The sequence below is a fragment of the Hoplias malabaricus genome, chromosome 7 (assembly GCF_029633855.1).
Source record: "Hoplias malabaricus isolate fHopMal1 chromosome 7, fHopMal1.hap1, whole genome shotgun sequence".
Taxonomy (NCBI): domain Eukaryota; kingdom Metazoa; phylum Chordata; class Actinopteri; order Characiformes; family Erythrinidae; genus Hoplias; species Hoplias malabaricus.
In genome coordinates, this window is record NC_089806.1 from 22,316,630 (window position 1) to 22,339,927 (window position 23,298).

Genomic DNA, 23,298 nt, shown 5'->3' on the forward strand with positions numbered 1-23,298 from the left:
GAAATTAATGCTGTGAGGATCTGATGCCAAAGGAGCCCATACTTTGACTCAGGACATGAGTAGCTAGATCCTCTTGTCTACAGCAGGCAATATAGCTTTGAAAACATAGAGAGAGCCTTAGCCCAGAACGTGTGACATGTTAATATTTTTTCTCTCTAATGAAAATTCCTGTGGAAAGAGAAGGGGTGGGTGAAAGTAGGTGTTATAAATGGCATTGTTCATTACATTTCATTGAAATGCTGCCACAATTGTTGTTTTTCAATAAATCATCTAGCCAATTTAAATTTTTTTTACTATTTTCTGGGGAGGTTATGGGGAGAAGAAGGGTGGATAGGCAGTGGGAATATTCATATGTTTAAAATTAAAAGGCATTTGTAATATATTGATTGATGATGAAAAAATGAATGACAAAAAAATCAACTTATTAATTAATTAAAAATTATCATTGGTTGTAGCCCTGCGTGACATATTTCCCTATCACTTCTGTCTCATAGATCATAAATAATAAAGTCTTGGAACACAGAGGGGGCAATAGAGAGTCCAAATGACATCACAAGAATGTCATAGTATTCCCTGTAGTTCAAAAAAGTGGTTTCCACCTTGCCTCCTTTTTTTAAAGTGAGAAGATTATATGAGGTCTGGTTTAGTGAAATATTTTGCCCCACATAGATGTCCTTAGGCCATTGAGGGAGTTGTAAACATTTATCATATCAACATAGGGTACATGACAAAATCTTCTGGTCAGACCAGGAAATGCATGAATTTTGTCACATTAGCCAGGGGTGTCAAAGTATAATGTGAAATTTTGCAGTGTCTAAAACATGAAAAAATGAAGTCAGTTAAACATGAAGGGAAATTGTTTCAGTAGTCATTGATTAACATGTAATCCAAAACAGTGTTTTAAGATTAGTATACAAAATCTGAAGGTCTCAAACCATTCCAGGTTGAAAAATATTTCCCTCTGCTCCAGAGCTGATTAGTGCTGGAAAGAGAAGAATGACTCACCTGGAGACTCCCTTGCAATTTATGTTAACAGGTGAATTAAAAGATTTAGACATTTGGTATCTAGAAGCAGAACTGACCCTCACATACTAGGTGTCTGGAATCACCACAAAATGATCACAAATCCTCCCTCCAGCGTATTCTTCTCTCCTTGGAACATATATGGGAAGAGTCCATTGCATGGTTTGCAGGTGCATGTGGGATACATTTGGCAAATGGCAATTGTTTAAAATTGATTCAAGCAAACTGGCAAACTGATGAGGGCAGTTCCAAAATTATCTCTGGTTTAAGACCCCTGCGGAATGCGACAATGAGAGCTGGTTTGTTCCATCCACTCTCTGCAGCAATGGTACAGAACTGCAATACATAGTCAGCAACAGAACATTTCCTTTGTCAGATCTGAGTCAGATCATCCCCTCTAGCCCTACCCTGGTCAAATACAGTGTTAAATTGTGTTAAAAATAGTTTACAACACAACTACTTTAAAATGCTCCAAACCACCGTAGACAATTTCAATGCTTTAACTGTAAAACATGAGACCACAAAAGCAATTTTGCTTTATTCAGAGCTCAGGGGGAGTCTGAAATATATGCCGATCACTGCAGGAAAAAAGCCACAATATCTGTTGGCTTCACTATTAAACCTATTAAAGTTTGGCTTACTAACAAGAAAACTAGTAGTATGAATCACAGGAGGAGATGTGTATGTGGAGTATGTGCAGATAAAGCAGTAATATCAGGGAATCTTAGAATTTGTGATTTTTGAGTCAGTTCTTTAACACTGGAGATCACTTAGTCATTTCTGTTGGGAGCAAAATAGGTTTTTCATAAGTTGATGGTGCTGTCTTAGTAAAAGTCTCTGAGAACTTCCAGTTTTCTGAAGTGAATCTACATCAGCTGTTTGCATGGTGGCAAAGGCAGAGAGCAGTGGTTTGAGATGTAGATGTTTTCATAAGCACGGCAATGCAAAACAGGTGTGAGAGGAAAAGCAAATTTCAGAACCAAAGAAGAGATATATAGCAAATATACAGAAAAGGCAAACACTAAGTGCAAACCTGTGAAAATGAAGCCAAGTCAAATACAATGCAAATTATGCACAGAGACAAGACAATATTTTTGCAAACTGAGATTACAAACAGAGCTTAATTATCACATGCATGGGTCTAACACATTAAATCTTGTGGTGTTGCCCTCTATGATTTGTGGAGTGGCTGTCGCTCAACCCCTCATGACTTCCTGGGGGATCCTGAGAGTTGGAGTTCATGTTGAGTCTGTCCCAAAACCTAGTGAGCTGTCAAACTAGAGAGCATTTTACGTCACAGTGTGCGTGCTCTTGACACATAGGCTGCCCTTAGATACCTCATTATGCTGCCTACTAAGATATCTTAAATTGGCAGAATTTTAAGGCAGCATCAAACCCTTCCTTAGCCGCAAAGGCAATCCCAGGATGCAATGCAACAACAACTCCCATTCATTTTGCTCGCCTCCCAGGGAAGAAATAATTTAAATAATGATAAAAACAGAGGGCGGCACGGTGGCGCAGCAGGTAGTGTCGCAGTCACACAGCTCCAGGGGCCTGGAGGTTGTGGGTTCGATTCCAGCTCCGGGTGACTGTCTGTGACGAGTTGGTGTGTTCTCCCCGTGTCCGCGTGGGTTTCCTCCGGGTGCTCCAGTTTCCTCCCACAGTCCAAAAACACACGTTGCAGGTGGATTGGCGACTCGAAAGTGTCCGTAGGTGTGAGTGAATGTGTGTGTGTGTCTGTGTTGCCCTGTGAATGACTGGCGTCCCCTCCAGGGTGTATTCCCGCCTTGCGCCCGATGATTCCAGGTAGGCTCTGGACCTCCCGCGACCCTAAATTGGATAAGCGGTTACAGATAATGGATGGATAAAAACAGAGGTAAAGTGTCTGTCCCAAAATCTAGTGAGCTGTCTAAGTAAACACTGATTCAGTAGACAGCTGTTTAATTTGGCAGTGTTCTAACAGTCATCTGCCCTCATGAGGCACAATATTGTGACACTCTACTTAGACAGCGATTGTGTCACGGCTTGTTACTGCCCACTGCACGCAACTGGTGTTTTTTTACCTCAGCGGCTAGCGCCACCTCATTTCTGTACAGTGGATTCCACTCTTCCCGTTTTTATCGTAATTTGAATTATTTTTGCTCTGGGAGAAGAGACTGGGTTTGTTCTTGTGTTGCATCATGGGATTGCCTTCACGGTTGAGGAAGGGTTCGATGCTGCCTTAAAGTTCAGCCAAGTTAAGATATCTTAGTAAACATCATAATGAGGTATCTAAGAATTGGGACAGTCACAGGGCGAGAGCATATAAATGATGATGCAAAATGCTCTCTAGTTAGACAGCTAACTAGATTTTTGGACAGACCTATTAAAACATGGGATGGGAATAAACCATGACGCAATCACTCTAACTAGAGCTTCTCAATAAGACGACCGTTAGAATGCTGTCTACTTAAACAGCTGTTTATGCAGTCAGTGCATACCTAGGGAGTTCACTAGGTTTTGGGACAGACCTGTTATGTCCAGAGAAAGGTCAATCTACAACATTTATCTAGTGACTGCAGCCATTTTTTTAAAACCTTCATAATTCTAAGAGTACTTTATGAAATATTTTTCTGTGAAATTTTGTAACTGCGTATTGTCAGAGTAATTGTGCTGACAAGAAAATATGAAGTATTTCCATTCAAATGTTGTTTTATGTTGTTTGTGAGAACTTTAGGAGCTTTTTATGTTTATCATTACTGCCACTTGTTGCATGAATCCTTCCCACCCTATGGCATCATATTTTATAATGACACCAACCCCTCATTTTGCAGAAGCAGATGTTTTAATATCTAGAGCTGAATGGAACTTTATAATATTTGTATATTTATCATAACTGTCAGAACCATAACTAACAAACTTTTGTACCTTATTTATATTTTTTGTACAAAAGCTAAAAATGTCAGCTGCAATGTTTGAACTCTCAACCACGGAGCCCTGGAGCTGTGGCAGTGAAGCTACCTGTTGCACTGGTTTTCACAACTAAATTGAAGATACAAGGTTTGGAATCAGTTTTGATTCATGCTAACCTGCAGGTTTTGAAGTTCTACACCGGGTCACACTCTATTTCCCCTTTCTCACACACACAGAAACACAAAGGCAGTGTGGTAGGACACACACTGTCACATTCCTGGCCATGATGTATTCCCACTCCCCTCTTTTCTTTCCAAGATTCTTTCCTAGGAAAAGCAGCTTCATTTCTGAGGGTGGGTGTGGCTGGGACTGATTAGTTATTTAATTAGAGAGATGTTGGAATGTTGTGGCAAGCAAATACACAGTTACACTTTAATAAACACACATTGTTTCATTGAGAGTAGTGCAGTGGGCTGTAGACACACGTTGCAGCTCGATTTATCTGTTGCTTTCATGTACATACAGTAAGTGGTATTTCTCTTTTTGTCTCACTCTGTTTTGCACACACTGCTATTCACTAAAGCATGGCTCCATTCACCTTCTCAAACATTTTTAGATTAAAAGTGACTAGTTTGTGTTTTCATTGTAGTCACTTTCATTATCATAATAAACTTGGTGACTTTAGCGTTAAGGGGGTAATTGACATTGAAAATAAAAAATGAGATGCAAAGAGTTTCAATAGCTTCAATTTCTTGCACATGCACACAACCATTCATCCCCCCCCCCCTCTCTCTCTCTCTCTCTCTTTCTCTCTCTCTCTCTTTCTCTCTCTATCTCTCTCTCTCTCTCTCTCTCTCAAATAGTGAGGCCACGTTTTAATATTTCCCACTGTGTGTCTTAGTGCCAGTGTTCATGTCAGACGGCAAAAGCCTTAGTGCCAGAGCGCTGAAATTACTCTGGCATGAAGGCGAGGCGAGGGGATTCGGATGGGCTAAGCCACAGCACAGTGCACAGCTGGACACACAAACACATGCACGCAGACACAGAACCAAAAAATGTTTTAAAAAAAGTTAATCTAAAACTACTTTTTCTCTCACTGATCACAAGATACCTATAGCATTGAAAACAAATTTAGATACTTGAATAAGTCACTGTTTGGAAAAAGTGAAGTTGCTCCTCAAACGTGACACTGGTGTGTGTGTGTGTGCATGGGTGTGTGAGCGATCATTTGGCTTTCATAAGTGATGGCACATTGCCCTGTAGAGCTTTGGTTGTTTTGAGGAAAGCACATGTTTAAGCCTACACTTCATAAAAAGCATTGCACTCCGGAAACACTGCAAAGCATTTTCTTTGGCTGAACAAGAGCTCGTTGGTTGTTTTTGCACATAGTAACATATTTTAAGATATAATTTTGAATTCTGGTAGCTCAGGCCCATCATATGTGCCTTGCATTTTGGCCAAATGAAAAATCAACTAGAACTTCATAAGTGAGTGATGAGTAGCATAAAAAAATAAACCTAACAGAGGTTACAACCAAGTTGTGTAGGCAGTTTTAAAAGGCTATTGTGACTGAAGTAGTAACCAATTAGGCTTTGTACCACTGAGTCATAACAGATTGCTAAAGCAATGTTTTGTAGGCATTCTTTATGAGTTTAGGTTATGTGGTGTGTGGTTTTATTGGAGTGTTTTGTGTAACTAGTATGTAGTTGGTGTGAATGCAGATGTGTGGCAGCATGTGTATTTATGCTCAAATTTAGGTGTAACTGGTTGTGGTGGATTAGATTCATGCAGAGATGTGTGTTCTTGGTGTTGTGAGGATTTTAGTTTGAAATACAGTGTGAAGCAAAGCCATGTTTTCTATCAGCCCTAGAGCCTTGTGCCCCACAGGCACAACAAAGAAAAACAACAGGCTATAGAAACAGAGGGGGAGAAAGAGCGGAGAGGACACAAAGAAGAGAGAAACAACACAGTCATTAGGGGGAATGTGGAACAGATGGAGGGAGCTGGACTCCAGATTTCTACCTCTCTCCTGGCTAAACCCAAGAGATAGAAATTGCAACTTGAACTGACTAACTTAGGAGTAAGTTGAGGGTCTGTGTAGGGTTGCAGGATATACATTATATGGTGAAACAGTTGTAGATACTTCTTCCAAAGTTTCTTCTGAGACCAAGGTTATTAGTAGGGCATTTGTCCACCCTTTGCTGCAACAGCATTGTCTCTGCACCACAAAGTACACTCTCAGAAAAAAAAGGTTTGTTAATAAGGTATGGTAACTAAAGGTACAAATGATGTAAATGTATCATTAAAGGTACCACAGTGCTTTTAAAGTCCAGTTGTGTTCCCTAAAGGTACATTTCATTTCCTTCTCTAGAAGGAGAGGTGAACATTTTTAAGCTTTGATTACAGAACTGTATAAAGTAACATAAGTCATGGAGATGAAATGGGATGTATGAAATTAACAAAACTTTATAATCTACAATTAATATTGAATGTGGTACAATTATGTTCCCTAACTAAAAGTATTGATTATAGGCCCGGAAGGGTTGCCATCACAGTGAGAGTTCTTCTGAGTATTGGCATATTCATTAAATTGTAGGAATGTCTACTTTTTATATAAATAATTTCAGCAGAGTTTATTTGTGCTGGCAAATGGAAAAAATATATATCTGTATACTATAATTACTGCTGATAATTAGTAATAATTTGTAAATTAAATTTGTAAAGGTTGAGTGATAAATGAGCTTGTTTTATAGGTACAGCTGTGAGGTGGGTATAATGGGCTGGAGTTAGAGTGGCTTAGGAACGTGTGGTTGTGTGATCATATTCCAGTTTGTCTTGTTTGTGTATAAGTGCAAGTGTTACCATGACCACAGTCAGACTGCATGTTTGTTGTTACTATAGAAACGTGTATAAGGACTACAGGCATCTGGAGCTGGCGTGTGACACACAGGAGGAGGTGGACAGCTGGAAGGCCTCTTTGCTGCGGGCTGGAGTCTACCCTGAGAAAACTACAGTAAGAATCTCCCCACCCTGCACAAGGGATTTCCCAATTGAGTATTTTCCCGTTCATTCCCTAATGCAGAGCCCTAGTCTGGTATATGTGATTTTTTTCTGATTTTACAGCTATGGCATAATGTCACATACTAAATTATAAACATTTTCCATTAGAATTTAAACATGTTCCTTGATTGCAGTTATTGTAAGTGATTTTTGAAATACATTATTTTAATTTTCAACTTTAATTTGTAGCATTACAAGGAAGTGAAAAATTTAAATGGGCGGCACGGTGGCGCAGCAGGTAGTGTCGCAGTTACACAGCTCCTATGTTGGTAGGTGGATTGGCGACTTAGAAGTGTCCATAGGTGTGAATGTGTGAGTGTATATTGCCCTGTGAAGGACTGGTGCCCCCTCCACAGTGTGTTCCTGCCTTGCTCCCAGTGATCCACCGCAACCCTTAATTGTATAAGTGAACAATGAATAAATGAATGAAGATTAAATGTTTGGGACATCTGTAGACTGTATTTAAACTACATTTAATCTGCGGAAAAATTATTTATTCATTTTCTGTAACTGCTTATCCAGTTCAGGGTCGCGGTGGGTCCAGAGCCTACCTTGAATCATTGGGCGCAAGGCAGGAATACACCCTGGAGGGGGCGCCAGTCCTTCACGGGGCAACACACACTCACACATTCACTCACACACACGGACACTTTTGAGTCTCCAATATACCTACCAATGTGTGTTTTTTGGACTGTGGGAGGAAACCGGAGCAGCCGGAGGAAACCCACCCGGAGCGGGACTCAAACCCACACTGCGACACTACCTGCTGCACCACTGTGCCGCCGGAAAAATAATTTTACTATAGAATTAAATAAGTATTCTTTATTTTTATGCAGACGAATTGTTTTGAACAATGGAATTTTTGAGATCCTATAAATAAGCATGTATTAAAACTTAAAATTGTTAAGAATAATGTAAGTAAATTTCTATCTTTATAATAAACCAATATATTTGTGATAATGCAAAGAATATTGGCCCAGCCTTTATAAGAGAAATATCTGTCTGTATCTATCATTTCTGCATCTACAGGTAACTTACTTTGATATTAAATCAACAAAGAGTTCCCATAAATAAAGAAGAGAGAAACAATTGAATACAAACCTGTTGTGTATTTTAATCTAATTTTAATTTTATATAAAAAAAAATCTCAAAAACCTGTGATTGTTAAAAAAACAGTAAGATGTAATGTGGATGGTGTAAATTTGGCGTTTTATGTGTTGAATTGAAGTAATGTTTCAGAACATTTATTGAGTACTGTGCAGATATCAGGCAAACTGGCCTTTAAAGTTATTAATGCTTCAGTATTCAGATAAATATGTTCAGGTCTAGCCTCTGGGTCGGTCAGTGCATTGTTCTGAACAGCTTGATTAGCGAATAATGTTCTTGGTTTATTTAATTTCTTTTTTTAAGTAACAGATTCTTAAGAGATACACAGTCATTTAAACACAGTGTTACTCCCAGTGGGAGGATAAACAGCATCTTTTCAGGTTCAATAATGTCTCCCAAAGTATCTCCTGAGAACATGAATGAATGGTATCTTTGTGGTTGTTTGAACTGGATATTAAATAAAGTAGAAACAATCTCTGACGTTTTACACAGAGCTGTCTTCTCTGTGTCTCCTTTTTGGTGTGTCCTTTTTTGGTGTGTAAATATTCTTGCTGAATCTATGTCCATTTTCTGGGTGTGTGTCCCATTCTGAGAGTGTGTATCCTCTTTCTGAATGTGTGTCCCCTGCTCAGCTGTGTGGTCAGAAGGCTGCAAGCTCTTTCCCGGCTGTTCCACCATCAGCAGGCCGCCTGCATTCCTCAGCTCTTGTGTCACTGTGTTGAGGAGCAGAGAAGGAGGGGCACCAATCTCTGTTTCTAATCAGCTCCCTCTCCTTTTATTCTCCCTTCTCTCTCTATTTCTCACTCTCTTTCTCTCTCTCTTTCTTTCTCATTCCATTTTTTTGCTTACTTGTTGAGTGATGTCAGAGTTCTGTCAGGGCTTCCCATAATTTGTTTTGACACAAGTCTACCACACCCCCCATCATGTGATTCTTCTCCTCTCTCTCTATCTCTCTCTCTCTCTCTCTCTCTCTCTCTCTCTCTTTCGGTCTCTCTCTCTCTCTTTTCCTTGCTGTCTGTTTCTCTTATATTCTGAAACCATCATTCTGTTACTGTCTTATGCTTTCCTTCCACTTTTCCCCATTTTTCTCCTCTCAACATCTCGTAAATTTCATCACTTCTCCATCCTTACACTTCCTCCACACTCATATATGTCTTCTCAATCCTTTCCCCTTCTCTCCCTCATTCTTCTTCTTCTTCATCAGGTAGATGGTGACAGCTCAGGGCAGACAGAAAGCTTCTCAATGGACCCTCAGCTGGAGAGGCAGGTGGAGACCATCCGCAATCTAGTTGACTCCTACATGAGCATTGTCTACAAGAGCATCCGAGACCTGATGCCCAAAACTATAATGCACCTGATGATCAGCAATGTCAGTTTGCTCCTACATTTTCCCTATATATGTTTAAATGTTCTCAAACAAGGGACTTTCATCAACAACCCATTCACAGCATACTAGTATCACATTCCTCTTCATGAAGGTACATGAGGGAATGTACAGCTACATCAGAGTGAAGAAAGAGAGCAATTTAATGTTTTGGACACTGCATAAATCCATATGTGGGAAAATATGCATCTTGTGTGTTTTCTAATACTGTTAGGTAGGTATTAACTGTGTTTCTGTGTAATTGAAGGGGATAGTGGAGGATGTAATTAGATCAGTGAACTGTTAAGGCCTTTTGTTAAACTAAGAATCACTTTGTGGGGATGGTTAGTTTATCTTCTGAGTCTTCACTCTTTGTAGGTTAGTCCATGTTTTGTCAAAAGTTGAAGTGTTCTCATTCAAAATTGTATGTTTTTATTCAGTTATCTTGATCCTTCATCTATTCATCTATTGTTTGTTCTTTTCTTTCATATATATATATATATATATATATACACACACACACACACACACACACACGTCACCTCTCTTTCCTTTCTGTACTTGTGCAGGTGAAGGAGTTTATACATTCAGAGCTGCTGGCTCAGCTGTACTCTACAGAGGATCAGGCAACTCTGATGGATGAGTCTCCAGAGCAGGCTTTGCGCAGGGAAGAGGTTCTGCGCACACACTCTGCCCTGAAGGAGGCACTGGATATCATCACAGACATCTCCACCTCGACCATTTCCACTCCACTGCCACCGCCTGTAGACAACTCTTGGCTGCACACCAGCACCATCAACCGCAGGTACAATACGTATGAACTAGTACACTGGTTGGATTTGGCATAGCCAGCTGACTGGGGACTGATATAAATCATAGTTCTGATGAAGTTGCAGAAGTTCCAGGACAAAAGGACAATGTGGATGATATATGCTGGTGATAGACAGCTGAAGTTACTGAAGTTTGTTGTAGTGCAATAAGTTCAGCCTATTTTATTAGTTAATAACACCACTGCATTCAACATGGCAGACAAGGGTTTGATACCCACCCATTCACCTATAATTCACCCTAACTCACGAAGGGCTTGTTAACGTTCTTTTTAATTCATTCAGGTTTGTGTGCAGGGAAAACCTAAATATGCATGGCAGACATACTCCAGGGTTGTGAAGTACTGGTAGAGGTTTAAAGTCCATTTAGGACTTACATGCAAAAATGCAGTGTTCTTTATGGCTACATAAACAAAACGCTAGAAGCAAACAATATCTTGCAGGATATAGGTATAGTACTGAAAATTTTAAACATTGTTATCTGTCCAATAATGGAACTATGTACAAAAAATAACCTAGCATCCTGTTTTTATTTTGCACATGCACTAAAAACTCACAGATGTCTAGTGTCTAATGGATAAAATCTTCCTCCTGGTAAGCACACCATATATATATATACCAAAAAAGAGTATACCACAAAAAAATCCTTGGAATAGACAACTAGTGATACTAATTGTTGTATTATGTGATTAGATACAAATGTGCAATGTGTCATGCTCTTTGGAAAAATACGTAAGGAGCCATCTTTAGAGCTTTGGCATTTAATATATGGATTAAAGTTGTTCTAAAGTGTAAAAGAGTTAAGTGATAATTTACTGTAATTGATATATATTACAAACCTTTGTTAATTATTGGTTATTTTATAGGCTCAATATTTACATCTTGGTGCATACCTACCATTATCCACCATTACCTGTATTCATCCACTCTTGCATACTTTCTCACATGCAGATGTCCACCGGGACAGGGTGTTCCTAAGAGGACTCAATCTGCTCCTGGAGTTCCTGCTCGTGGGCCTGCTCCTCCTGCCCCTCCCATTTTTACTCGCTCTGCTCCTTCAGTCCCTGCAGTCCCCAACCACACAGACTCTCATGCAACAGATCGTCCCAACAGAGTTGCCCCAAGCATTCCCAGGTAAAGCATTACTTATGCTCAAAATCCCCAACAGTGAAAATCAAGTTGAAAATCAGCTTTATGTATATCTTAATATGTATTTCTGATGTTCTCTCATATTTTGTCCTTCTCAAAGTTTTTGGCATGTGTTCCTGGCATCAGATTATATATGTGTTTATATTTACAAAACACAGTTAAATAAAAGTTCAAGAGTATTAACAAATCACAGATTCATGTTTTTACTGCATTGTACAAAGTGTTCCAATTTTTCTTGAATTTAGACATATACACTATATTGCCAAAAGTATTCACTCATCTGCCTTCGCACACATATGTATTTGAGTGACATCCCCTTCTTAATCCATTGGGTTTAATATGATGTCTGTCCACCCTTTGTAGCTACAACAGCTTCAGCTGTTCCAGGAAGGTTAAGGAGTGTGCTTATGGGAATTTTTTACCATTCTTCCTGAAACGCATTTGTGAGGTCAGACATTGATGTTGGACGAGAAGGCCTGGCTCAATGTTGCTAATCTCCACTCTTATTAATCTCAGATGTGTTTTAACAGGGCTTGTGTTCAGGTCAGGACTCGATGCCTCAATCCGTGTCTTTATGAACCTTGCTTTGTGCACTGGTGTGCAGTCATGTTGGATTGTCCAAAATCTCTTGCATTAATCTGAAGCATTAAAGCCCCAGGGAACCAATTTAGATTTTTTATATACTTTTTTATATAATTTAAATGAAATTGGATGTTATGTGGAATGTCCAGCAAAGTTTAAATAAACACACAAAACAGAAATATGATAAATCTCTCCTCACAAATGACCAAAATATGCTCTTCAGAGATAGGTGTGGGCATGGTCCAATATACTAATGACCATGTGTGACTGACAGCTCTCTATCACTGGAGAACAGAATGTTACTACTATGCTGTACTTTCTTGTACATGCCAGCCCAGTGTGGCCGCTATATCTGCTGTCCTGCCGACTTGTGGGTCTGCCTTCCCCGCTGCTACTCTGCTCTGCGAGCCAAACCAATGAGGCTGCTATCACCGATGCTACTCTGTTATACACGCAGACAGAATGTTTCTGCTATCTCTACTGTACACAGACTTATGCTACATTTACACTACTCCGGCACATCACCGCACCACAACATATCTCACATCGTTTTTAATGGGAAGCGATGGCTCCGTCAGACATGAGATGCATCATGGGTCCAGTGCATCGAGAATGGGGGATGCAGTGCAGTGAAAAGTTGAATGAATTCAGCCAATGCAATGCGTCTGTCCGTCTTCTGTTGACCGCAGCCCTAATTTATTCACGCTCATTCTGTATTTTTTTGAGTTCTGTGTTTGCTTTGTTTATGTCTTTCACTCCCTTCCCATAGTTTGGTGAATAACTGGATAGTTAGCTCGCACACTAATCTAAACTTTAGATCACCAGTCAAGTACCGTTCTCCTGACGACCGCCAGACCCAGGCTCTAGAGTCCAGTGCATGGTTTACACTACTTCTTCTGACACTTTGCATTTTGTTTGGTGATGTAAGGCATGGGTAATCCTGTTTGGCCATGGAAACTATTCTATGAATCTCTCTATGCACTATTCTTAAGCTAATTTGTAGTGATTGACTCTGCAGAAAATTTGGCAACTTCTATGCATTATGCACCTCAGCATACGCAGATTCTGCTCTGTCATTTTACATGGCTTACCAATTTCTGGCTGATTTGCTGTCGTTCCCAATCATACCCTACTTCATTGACAGCTGACCGTGGAATATTTAGTAACGGGGACATTTCACAACTGGATTTATTACACAGGTGGCATCCTATCACGATATGACTGTGGAATTCACTGAACTCCTGAGAGCAACTCATTCTTTCACAAATGTTTGTTGAAGCAGTCTGCATGCCTTGGTTTTTGGTATTATACACCTGTGGCCATGGATGTGATTGGAACACCTGAAATCAATTATCTGAATGGGTGTATGAATAATTTTGGTAATATAGTGTATATTTTAACAGTTTGTGAACAGAGAACAGCAGTGATTTATCAGGGTGAACTATGCTTGAAACCACTAGACTGGGAATTGCTAAAATGTTTTCTCAGCTGAACTACATGGCTGTGCTCTGTAGCATGGATTCTGTATTCTTGCATACCTGTCAACCTTCCTGTTTTTCCCAGGATTCTCCCTTAATTTACATTATACACCCTATTTCTGAAAACACAACCCTTGTTGCACTAATAATTTAAAGATAGCCTAGGGGTGATTTTATGATTCATGATTCACTGTGTGTTCACTTGTCTGAAGGTAAGGAGTATGTGGACAATGGCAAGTGTGGTGATATGGCTCGGGTGGGGCAATGACATTTTTTTATAAATCCCAGCGCTGGCAGATGTGCCCTCTTGCATAAAGTCAATGTAAAACGGAAATCAGAACACATTTTACTTTCTTAACGTGATGTATTTCCGAGTGAAACAGGACATTTGGACAGGAAGTAATATGGACAGGGCATGATATTGTCCAAATCAGTGTTTAAAAATTATAATTGGTCAATAAAATTTTAATAGCTTTTTATAGGTAATTGCACACAATTAAGCATCTTACAGTAAGTAAAACTCACTGAACTTTGATGAAGCAAGAATTTTTTTACTTTAAAAGATAAAATACCATGTATCCTGCTTAATATGCGGGGTGATATTAGCTGGTCTGATACGTCACCAGGACATTTTTAGCCTTCTTAAGACGGACGGAGACTTGGCTGTCTCTATATATATGACATTGCAGATCACCCAGATACTTTCTCTGGTCAGCCGTGTTGACCTTATGTCCATCTGTTTACCTGTGCTATGGATGGTTAAGTTCAGTGGATTTGTCTAAGGGTTTACAAAGGAACAGACAAGATGCAATGGGAAATGTGAGTTTGGTTTTGATGGAGTGAGAAATTATTTAATGTCATTAGTAAAATCCTTTTTTGTGTTTTGTGTAAATGGTGTATACAATTTCTTTTTTTTTAGTTGTGTAATTTTTTTTTTTTTTTTTTAAATAATCTGCTTGCCTGAGCAGAATTCCTCAAGGTTTTTTTTTTCCTTTTTTTAATCTCTGTGTTTGGACAGTATTACAGCATGACCTAGGACATGAACAAACACAATAAAATGTTTCATGTATATGTTAGCTTGACTTTAATATGCAATTGAGAATTATGTCTAGTATGTCTTAGCTTGCATCCAGAAACTTTATATTTACTGTATTCCAAACTCTGCGCCAGCTAGCTCATGGTGGTTTTTATAGTCTTTAGGAAACAGCTTCAGGCATCCATATATTCACTCCATCTCTCCACAGTACACCTGAATAAACTAATCAAGGCCTGATGGTCTGAGGACAAGTGGAATCAGGTGGGCTTGAACTGAAATAGACTCAGTATGTAAACGGTTAGGGCCCCTATGACTAAACACTGGCAGAATCCCAAATTGCACCCTGTTTGAAATATAATACATTCTATAGGGTATGAGCTACTGACATGTACTCTCTTTAGTGGCTGGTAATGTGTATGTACATCTGAATATCTGTATATCTGAAGCTTTCAGCATCTTCTGCACTTTAAATACGAAGTTATATTTCTCTAGTTAAAAATATAAATGTAATGACAGATTTAACCTGGTATTATATTTATTTCCAAATATTAAAATATAAGTTACGTGGTATGTGCCTGTAGATCTTTGGAAAGGACACAAAATCCTGCTGTCTTTGTCACCTTCTTTAAAAATGTTGCTGTGATATAAGGTTGAAACATGAAGCTGATTATGTGTAGATGCATTATTGATCATCGTTATTAAATGTATATTAGCAGATGCAATGCACACATTTATTTATAAAACCATCTATAGCCATAAATCAAAGGAAAAGAATCTGCACACATGCATACATACATAGAGACTTGAATTAAGATGCCGCCTCAGTGAGAGCAGAGGTTACTTGAGCTGGGTGGGGGTCTACTGGAAAATGTGTTTTTCATATTCTTTTCTCCAACATTCTGTATAGTCTGTCTCCACCCCCTGTCTCTCTCTCCCCTTGTTCCTTGGAAGCCTGAGCCTAGTCAGCAAAGGCAGTAAATAAATAATTCTTAGGTTTCATACAGTTTTTTGATTGCTTTATGTGGGTTTCAGATACGTTTTATGATTAACAGAAAGCCAATAAAGCAGGAGAATGAAATGAGTTGTGAGTTATAACAGAGGACCTGTGTGATGATTACACTCTGAAATATCTTGCTGTTTTAACTTTAATCATATTTGTCAGCTGTGTCATCTGCTTTCTTTCCGTATCTCTCCTCCTCACTACTCTGCTACTTCTGAATTTGCATTCGTTTCCTTCACCACTCGAGTTTCTTACCACCATGAGATGCCCTATTCATTTTCTTTCTTTCTCTCCTTTTCTCACTCCCTAGTTCACTTTGGCTCTCTATTCATTTCCTTTCTGCCTCATTTCCTCTGTGTTTTGAAATGGGTCAGTTTGGACCTCCACCCTTTTTCTCCTGCTTTTTTCTCTCCCATCCAACCTCCACCCCTTTTGTTTTTCACTTCATGTTTTTCCCTGTTATTTATATTCCCGTTTTATTATGTGTTATTTGTCTTAAACGTTTTCTTTCCCATCTTCACCCTTATCGATCTTTATTTTGTATTCATTCTTTCTTGTATATCATCCACTGTTTGTGTACTCTGTTGTGGCCTCTGTGGGTTCGTCGCTGTCTAGTATTCATCATTGTATAGAAATGTTTTATGGAATGTTTAGAAACTTTAGATTATGTAAAAATACTCAAAGACTTTAAAAAGGTTCTTTGAATACAAAGTATTTTTTACAGAACTAACTATGGTCCTCTTTTGTAAGAACCCTTTTTGGCATAATGATCAATCCTGAAAAATGTGTTACTGAACTAGTCTAAAATCAGATCTCAGATCAAATGTACAAAATATACCCCTCTTCCTCACGTTTACATTGTTCTGGTGTCTTAATAAAACGTCTACAATATGCTTTGGTCAAAACACTATAAGAATAAAGCACCACAGCATTGTTCTCCCTCTTTAAGAAGAGCTGTTCAGAAGAACCTTTTTTGTGCCACTCTTTACCACAGCAGCGAGAATGAGGAGAAAAGGTTCCTCATTTTAGCAATTTTTGCTCAGAATTCTTTTATTCTCAGTTCTAATTTTCATTGTTTTGTCTTAGTACTTTTAGACAGAGGGTCTACCAGAGGGCCCACCAACCCACAAACTGTGATTAAAAACACAACCCAGTCATTTTTTTTTGGTAGTTGCTAAGCCCTCTAGACACACATATTAATATGCACATTTTCATTACATACCCGTTAATACATATGGAATTGGATCCGCCAAAAATGAGGGACGTTCCTCAAACCCTTACTGATTCACTGGTTTTCATGCTCTCTCCTCTTAAACCCCTTTTTCTTTCTTTTCCCTTATTTAATACACTAAATTAGGTTAAATTGTCCTTGCATTATGTCTCTCTCCTACCCTAAACCTTCAGTATTTCCAGGGTGTTAGATCTGCTTGGTTTCATCAAACCTTGTTTTGCTTTCTTTTCCATCATCTTTCCCTTTTCTTTCAGTTGTCTGGCACTCGCCGCAGATCAGGAAAAATACAAGCCACCTTCTCACTCTGTCTCCCTTTCTCCACATTCCCATCCCAAAAAGCTTCTCCCTCTCTGCCAGCTCCATTAGAGAGAGATTCCTGAATCTCCACAGGGATCTTTCCTGGACCTGCACTGCAAGAACGCTGCCCCCCTGCCCCCACCACTCCAAACACACACACACACACAATCATTTAGTTACACTCCCTAACAGACCACAACACTGCCTTATGCAACTTGTGGAAGCTCAGTTCACACTCCTGTTGGAGTGAATATTGATGAATAATAATATTATTGTGACCATCTTTTTTCCAGAGTACTCTTCAATACACAAGCTCAGGAGGAAGGGCTTTTGCATTTGAAAACTGGACAGTTATTTTATTAGTTTGTGTGAGATTATCATTAGCACATATCTGGAAATGAATCTCATGGAAGCAAATCCAAATAAAAAAGATATAACTATGCATGTTCAGTGTCTCTTTTAAACACACAGCATCTGGCATACAAGTTTATATCACAAACATATGTAAACACTGAAGCAGTTAAGCCATTGTAATTTTGCTGTAAGGATTTGGCCGAGTTGTGAGGTAGTCATAAACTGGAGAACTGACTGACTCTGTGTGTGTATGTATATATTTCAGGAGACAGCCACCAGCAGTGCCTTCTCGACAACCACACTAACACCCACAAGGTGACACCAGGCCTGTGTCCTAAAGAAGACCAACCACAAAAAGGACATAAAACGCTGGCAAATTGCTTTTCCACATGACTGTACTGAAATTTAAAATGCTGTATATTCAGATTTTTACTTACAGCCCACAGTCTTCTCCACTCGCCTTTGGTGTGGCATTAGAGGTGGTAGACAAGATCTTAGATTTGTGGTTAGAGTCCATTTGCAATGGGCTAACATGAACACCAGTCAGGCCAACAATCGTTTGCCTCCAGATGTGGTGATGAGCAATGGCTGAGCAGAATTATGCAGTATTTTATTTATACTGTACTTGTGAATGAAGCAGACTGACATACTGTAGTCTTGCTTTTGCACTGTATATATGCCTGCATTAATTGTGATACATGCTTTGAATGTAGATTATTGTGTGTAAGCATTTGTAAAAGAGAGAGTGAATGTTAAGTTGTTGACAAACAAGGTTTTGGAATTTTGTAAGTAATGTCAAAGTTCAGGAAAGGTTCTGTTGCTATGGAAAATGAACTTAAAAATATTTAATATGTTTTTTTCTTGATTTTATGAATGTAGCCATATCTGTTCATAATGTGCTTGAATACAACCTCATCAAAAAAAACAATACAGATTATTTTTAAAAATATGCCTCCAAATTGTTTGAGAAATACTTTGTTTCGAGCTATTTTCTCAACACATTATAGACTGTGCTGCAAATGAATGTTAAAAATAATTTAACCTTACCACAGGACCAAAAAGGGTGGACTGAAGTTTTGTATTGACCCGTTTTGGCTAACCTCTGACAATTTGCTGATATCATTTTTTCGACAAGAGCTCCCCCTACAGGCTCTGAATTACCGTGCACAGACCACTTGGCAATTAAGTCATGGTAAGACCACTGGAAGCGTACAAAGCTCTTTTGCTCCTGGATAACTGCGGTTAGCACACAAGCAAGTGCCCGCTTTTTTTTTACAGGTTTACTGTGAGCATGACAAGACTCTTTTTTTCTTTGAAAGTATTGGAACTGTTCCAACATCTGTTTTTATAACACTGTTGTAATTTATACAAATTCACCATTCACCAACTCCTCTTTATTCTTTCAAATTAAACAGGTTACTGTTTCTTTATTTAGGTTGGCTGAGGTGACAAATTAAATGAACACCCCATTCAAAGCCCAGGCCATAATATAATGTACCTAATGAAAATCAGACTTCAGAAGAAGTAAACAACAGACAATAATAATAATAATAATATATTCATAAATCTACATTCAACCTGCTCAATATCAGGTTATGTTGAAGATCATAAATGGCTCCTGAAGCAATAAGGCTATGCTGATTAAGGTAAGCATCATTGTTTAGGATCACTTGTTTAAATCGCAAAAGGTTTCAACAAAGGAGACTAAACTACACAAACATAAGAAAAGCAGTTTTATATTTTGACAAGTAACTTTGAAATATAACCCACTCAATTCCTCATGTGCACGACCATAGCTAGTACACCTAACGTGAGCTTCTAATCCTCAGTAACGTGTTTTGATGTAATTTAAGCTTAAATGTAAGAACCATGTTCATGTTAAGGACATCTTTTGTGAGACTTGTTCCTTAATTTCCAAAACCAGGCCTGTGTTTAATCACTTCCACTTTAGTAACTCTGCTACTGATGGTCATGTGTAAATTTGTTTTTCAGCCTGACATCTCAGCCATGTTGACTAAACAAGCTAAATACAGCACTCACCATAGTAGAGGTCAAAGTGCTTTATACACACATTTTACTTAATTACTATTAAGCTTACGTATAAGAATAGGCCAAAGAACGTTTTTTTACATTGGGCCATAAATCATTTTATTACGTATTTTATCATTTTATTACAATAAAAATCTCATTAAAAAACATTTGGAATCATTTTACCAAATATTTTAATATCTCTTAAAATAAAAAAATAACAACAACAAAAAACACGGGTCCCTTTTTTCACAAACACCTTAGTTACAGATTTAGTCTGCTAATACTTACAAATCTTATATCATGTTTTCCCTGAGCATTTATATCAATGCAAACTCTCATTCTTTGTGCAACACAATGCACAAACCAGTACTGTTACAATTTTAGAAAGAAAAGAGGTCCTTGCGATCACTTGTGCTTTTGTGTCAGCTCAGAAAGCGTGACAAGTCTTCACTGATCTCTGCCTCGTCCCAGGGGCCGTGAATGTTGTCCTTGTGCCTCTGTAAATGCACCAGCAGCAATGGACAAGCTAGCGTGAGAATTAGCAGAGCTAAAAACAGTAGAAAAGCACCTTCTGGCCAAAAGCTTGCCAAACCTCCGACCCCAACCACACATACTAGGGCTGTGGCAGAGGGGAAGCTCCATTCTGCACGATCCCTGAGGCGATGGAGCAGGCAGGGCCATAGAGCAAACACCAGTAGGGCACAGCTCAGCATGGCAAAGGTGTGCAGGGCCCCGGGCAGCCGTGAGGCCAAACACACAGACCCAAACAGTGCTGCATTCAGTGACAGGCTGCCTGAAGGGCTGGGCTGCGTGTATGGGAAGGACACCAGGTGGGCCAGCAGCATCAAAGCTGACATGGCGTAAACAGTGTCCGTGCTCACAGACTCTGTCAGTGTCTTCAACACAGGTGAGAAGCCAAACGTAAAGGCCAAGAAGATTGCTGCACTCTGGAGGTCTGCCATACGTGTCCGCTCTCTGATACTTCCTCCTAGAGCCTCATAGAGCCCATAGCCCAGCAGAGAACACAGGAGACTGGCCCAGAGCAGCACAGATGGACCCAGGTCTCCTCGATGCATGTAGAACCACAGTGTGAGGAACACGGCCACGCATGAAACCTGCTGAGCTACCAGGCCTGCTTCCCGCACCACAGCCCAGTAGCGATACTGCCGCACTCTAATGTTGCGCCGCAGCTCCTCCAAGAAGCGGCAGTCCACATAGTTGTCAGGGTAGGGCTGCCGCTCATATAGGACCTTCTTCCATGGAACTGACGGGGGGGCATCTGGACCACTGTCTGCACCCATCACCTGCCAAAACAACATTAGGAAAACAAAGTTTTAATAGAGAAGATCAGGGATGATTCGAACACTTCTGTTATGCCCTGTGTTACTCAGTGGCTGTGTTACTTTTTAATCTCTTACATCGAAAGCCTGTATTGGGCAGTTATCATCTACAAATAGCGCAGGTAATCAAAATTAGCACTATTGGTGGCTGTGAGGAATAGTGATGGACAAAAAGGAGCTAGAAACACAGAATGGATAAGATTCTGTCTAAATTCTGTCAGTGTTGTCCCTGTCTCCGTGGTCTTCACTGATACTCCACAGCTGTGTGTACACTGAAGAATAGGAAATGGCACAGAGCCGGTGAGGCAGGGTTTAATCGCAAAATTCAGGGTTGATGTGCTGTCCACCCCACAGCACAGACTCCGGAATAAAGCAGATTTGAAAAAGTGTGTTTTCGCGACGTTAACATAAGCGGACAAGGAGTTGAAAGTAATAATATAATTATTACCAGTTCCGCTGTTCGTTCCTCGTCGCTGAACACATCTCTCCACTAGGGTTCCCGGATGTGACGAGTAATGGAAACATAAGACTTGGCGGAACAGGGGGCGCCCCCTGTCGGGGAACTGCGACAATGCGCCTGAGGGAGAAGGGGCCGTCCCAAATCTCACAGTCCGGTGCTACACACCAGCAGTACCCTTTCGAATTAAACATGTCCCCTTATCTGTAGCTGCAGTTATACACTAACGCCTAAAGATGTCCTTTTAAAATTAGCTTATCTTTGTTAACAGGATTTCAATAAATATTTTAATAGATATTTAACTAAATTCTCAAGAGTGCATTTTACTCGGGTTGTTTTAAGTCAATATTATTGGAACATACTATAGAAAAATAATCTAATGATATAACACTTTATGGTATTGAAATGTCAGCTAGAGCCAGAGTAATGTTTTAAGTGTGATGGAATGAAGTAAAAATTTAGACAACTCTTATTTGAAAGTGGACGTTACTTAAACCATCTGAGTTTCGCAATTCACCTAAAATCTGATGTTTGTTGTCAGCTATATTGTTGTCAGTGAGATATATTAGATGTATTAAATATATGAGTGTATATATTAGTACACTACAAGAGTTTCTATGGGACACCAGTGACTGTATTACTCCATTTGTAATGGTATACTACACCACTGCATTTTGGGGCCTTGTACATGTACAGAGCAATGACAGTAAAGCTATATAATCTATTTAATGAAGAGACAGTATCGTTAATCACTAAATAGAGCCCCTTGTGGATTGAGCAAGTTACATTATTTTTCAGTGAGATGCTTTTCACCATTATTTTTTTATAACAAGGTTCCATTTTACAACATTTCCATGTGTCCATGTTTGTGGCAACAAATGAGTAAACAATAGTCCCTGTCATATTTTCAGTCTCAAAAATGTTACGACAAAATTATATAGAAGTTGTATTGCCATTACACAACTCTGGGGTTGTGAGTTCAAACACCACCTGGAGTCACTGTCTGTGGGGAGTTTTGCATGTTCTCCCTGTGTCTGTGTGGGTCCAGAAATACATGCTGAATTGGACTGTGCTATTTAAGTGTCCAGAGGTATGAGTGTATGGTGCACTATAATGGACTGGTGCCCTGTTCAGGGTGGGTTCCTGTTTTGCACCCAGTGATTCCAGATGGATTCCAAACATCATGACCCTGAGCAGAATAAAACAATTTTCTGTTTGGCCAAATTTATAATTAGATCACACTGCCTTCATACAGCACACACAGCATTCTCTTATTTTTCTATGTTTAAATTCATGAAGCTCCCTTTCAAACCATACTTGCACAACTTCATTTGTTAAAGAAAAATAAGTAAATATATAATAGATAATACAAATTTTATTAACAGTGTTCCCCTAGTCAGTATCATAAAAAAAACGGATGGAAACTATTGCCATATGTCAGACACCTGATCGGATTATCACCCAGGCAAGTCCAGCCCAAGCCCTAAATCCAGTGTCAGGAATAGCCCGTCAGGACCTTCATTCTCCAGAGGCACCTTTGAAAGCATGTGTATATATATTTGCAAAACATTCTCTCTCCACATGTCTGTTTAAATTGTTGGATGTATATTGTAATGTTGGAGACAGTAATGTGGCTCAATGCAGGTTAGAGTGATGTCTCTTTACACTTAAGAACTGCTGTTACTTCTCTTCTTAAATATACATTATTATAAAATATGATTATATATAAAATTAAATACAAAATGATTACAGATATTTAAAGCTCCTGGAATATAACTGTCTGTTGAAGTGGTCTTTAGCCTAACTGTTGGTGCCAGTATTTTCAGTTTTTTCCTCATGCACTGGAGATCCAAACCCAGCACCTAATCTGGGAATCTATAAAATGTTCCAATTTACTTATTCATCAACCTTTGTTTTTATGAAAGTTACTTGTGTATGTGGTTTCTCACACTGATTGAAAATTCAGATATCTGTAAAAGTGGTGAAAACAAAGGCTTGCAATTTGCACAGTTCTCACAGGTGGGACAAGCAGCCATTTCGTTTTATGTAATATATACGTATGACATTTGTG

The 23,298-nt window shown here is 39.2% G+C and overlaps 2 protein-coding genes across 5 annotated transcripts in view; one reads left to right on the forward strand and one right to left on the reverse strand.

The window, feature by feature from the left end:
* dnm3a (dynamin 3a) overlaps nt 1-18,344 on the forward strand; it is a 54,099-nt gene extending 35,755 nt beyond the window's left edge. For 2 of the 3 annotated variants that reach the window (XM_066676405.1, XM_066676408.1), the window contains 5 exons: nt 6,817-6,928; nt 9,287-9,451; nt 10,015-10,250; nt 11,224-11,406; nt 17,665-18,344. In XM_066676405.1, the coding sequence (XP_066532502.1) occupies nt 6,817-6,928; nt 9,287-9,451; nt 10,015-10,250; nt 11,224-11,406; nt 17,665-17,704 (736 nt within the window). In that variant the 3' untranslated portion in view covers nt 17,705-18,344. The remainder of the gene's footprint in view (nt 1-6,816; nt 6,929-9,286; nt 9,452-10,014; nt 10,251-11,223; nt 11,407-17,664) is intronic. The other variant, XM_066676406.1, reaches the window with a different exon arrangement.
* A 1,196-nt stretch (nt 18,345-19,540) lies between these two features.
* Nucleotides 19,541-21,321, reverse strand: pigc (phosphatidylinositol glycan anchor biosynthesis, class C). Of its 2 annotated transcripts, none has more exons than XM_066677554.1 (2): nt 21,219-21,321; nt 19,541-20,734 (listed from the first exon to the last, which is right to left on the reverse strand). In XM_066677554.1, the coding sequence occupies exon 2, from the start codon at nt 20,729-20,731 to the stop codon at nt 19,853-19,855; it is 879 nt and encodes a 292-aa protein (XP_066533651.1). In that variant the 5' UTR covers nt 20,732-20,734; nt 21,219-21,321; the 3' UTR covers nt 19,541-19,852. The 2 variants fall into 2 exon arrangements, with proteins under 2 accessions (XP_066533651.1, XP_066533652.1); XM_066677555.1 differs by lacking the exon at nt 21,219-21,321 and adding an exon at nt 20,849-21,122.
* Nucleotides 21,322-23,298: the final 1,977 nt, after the last annotated feature.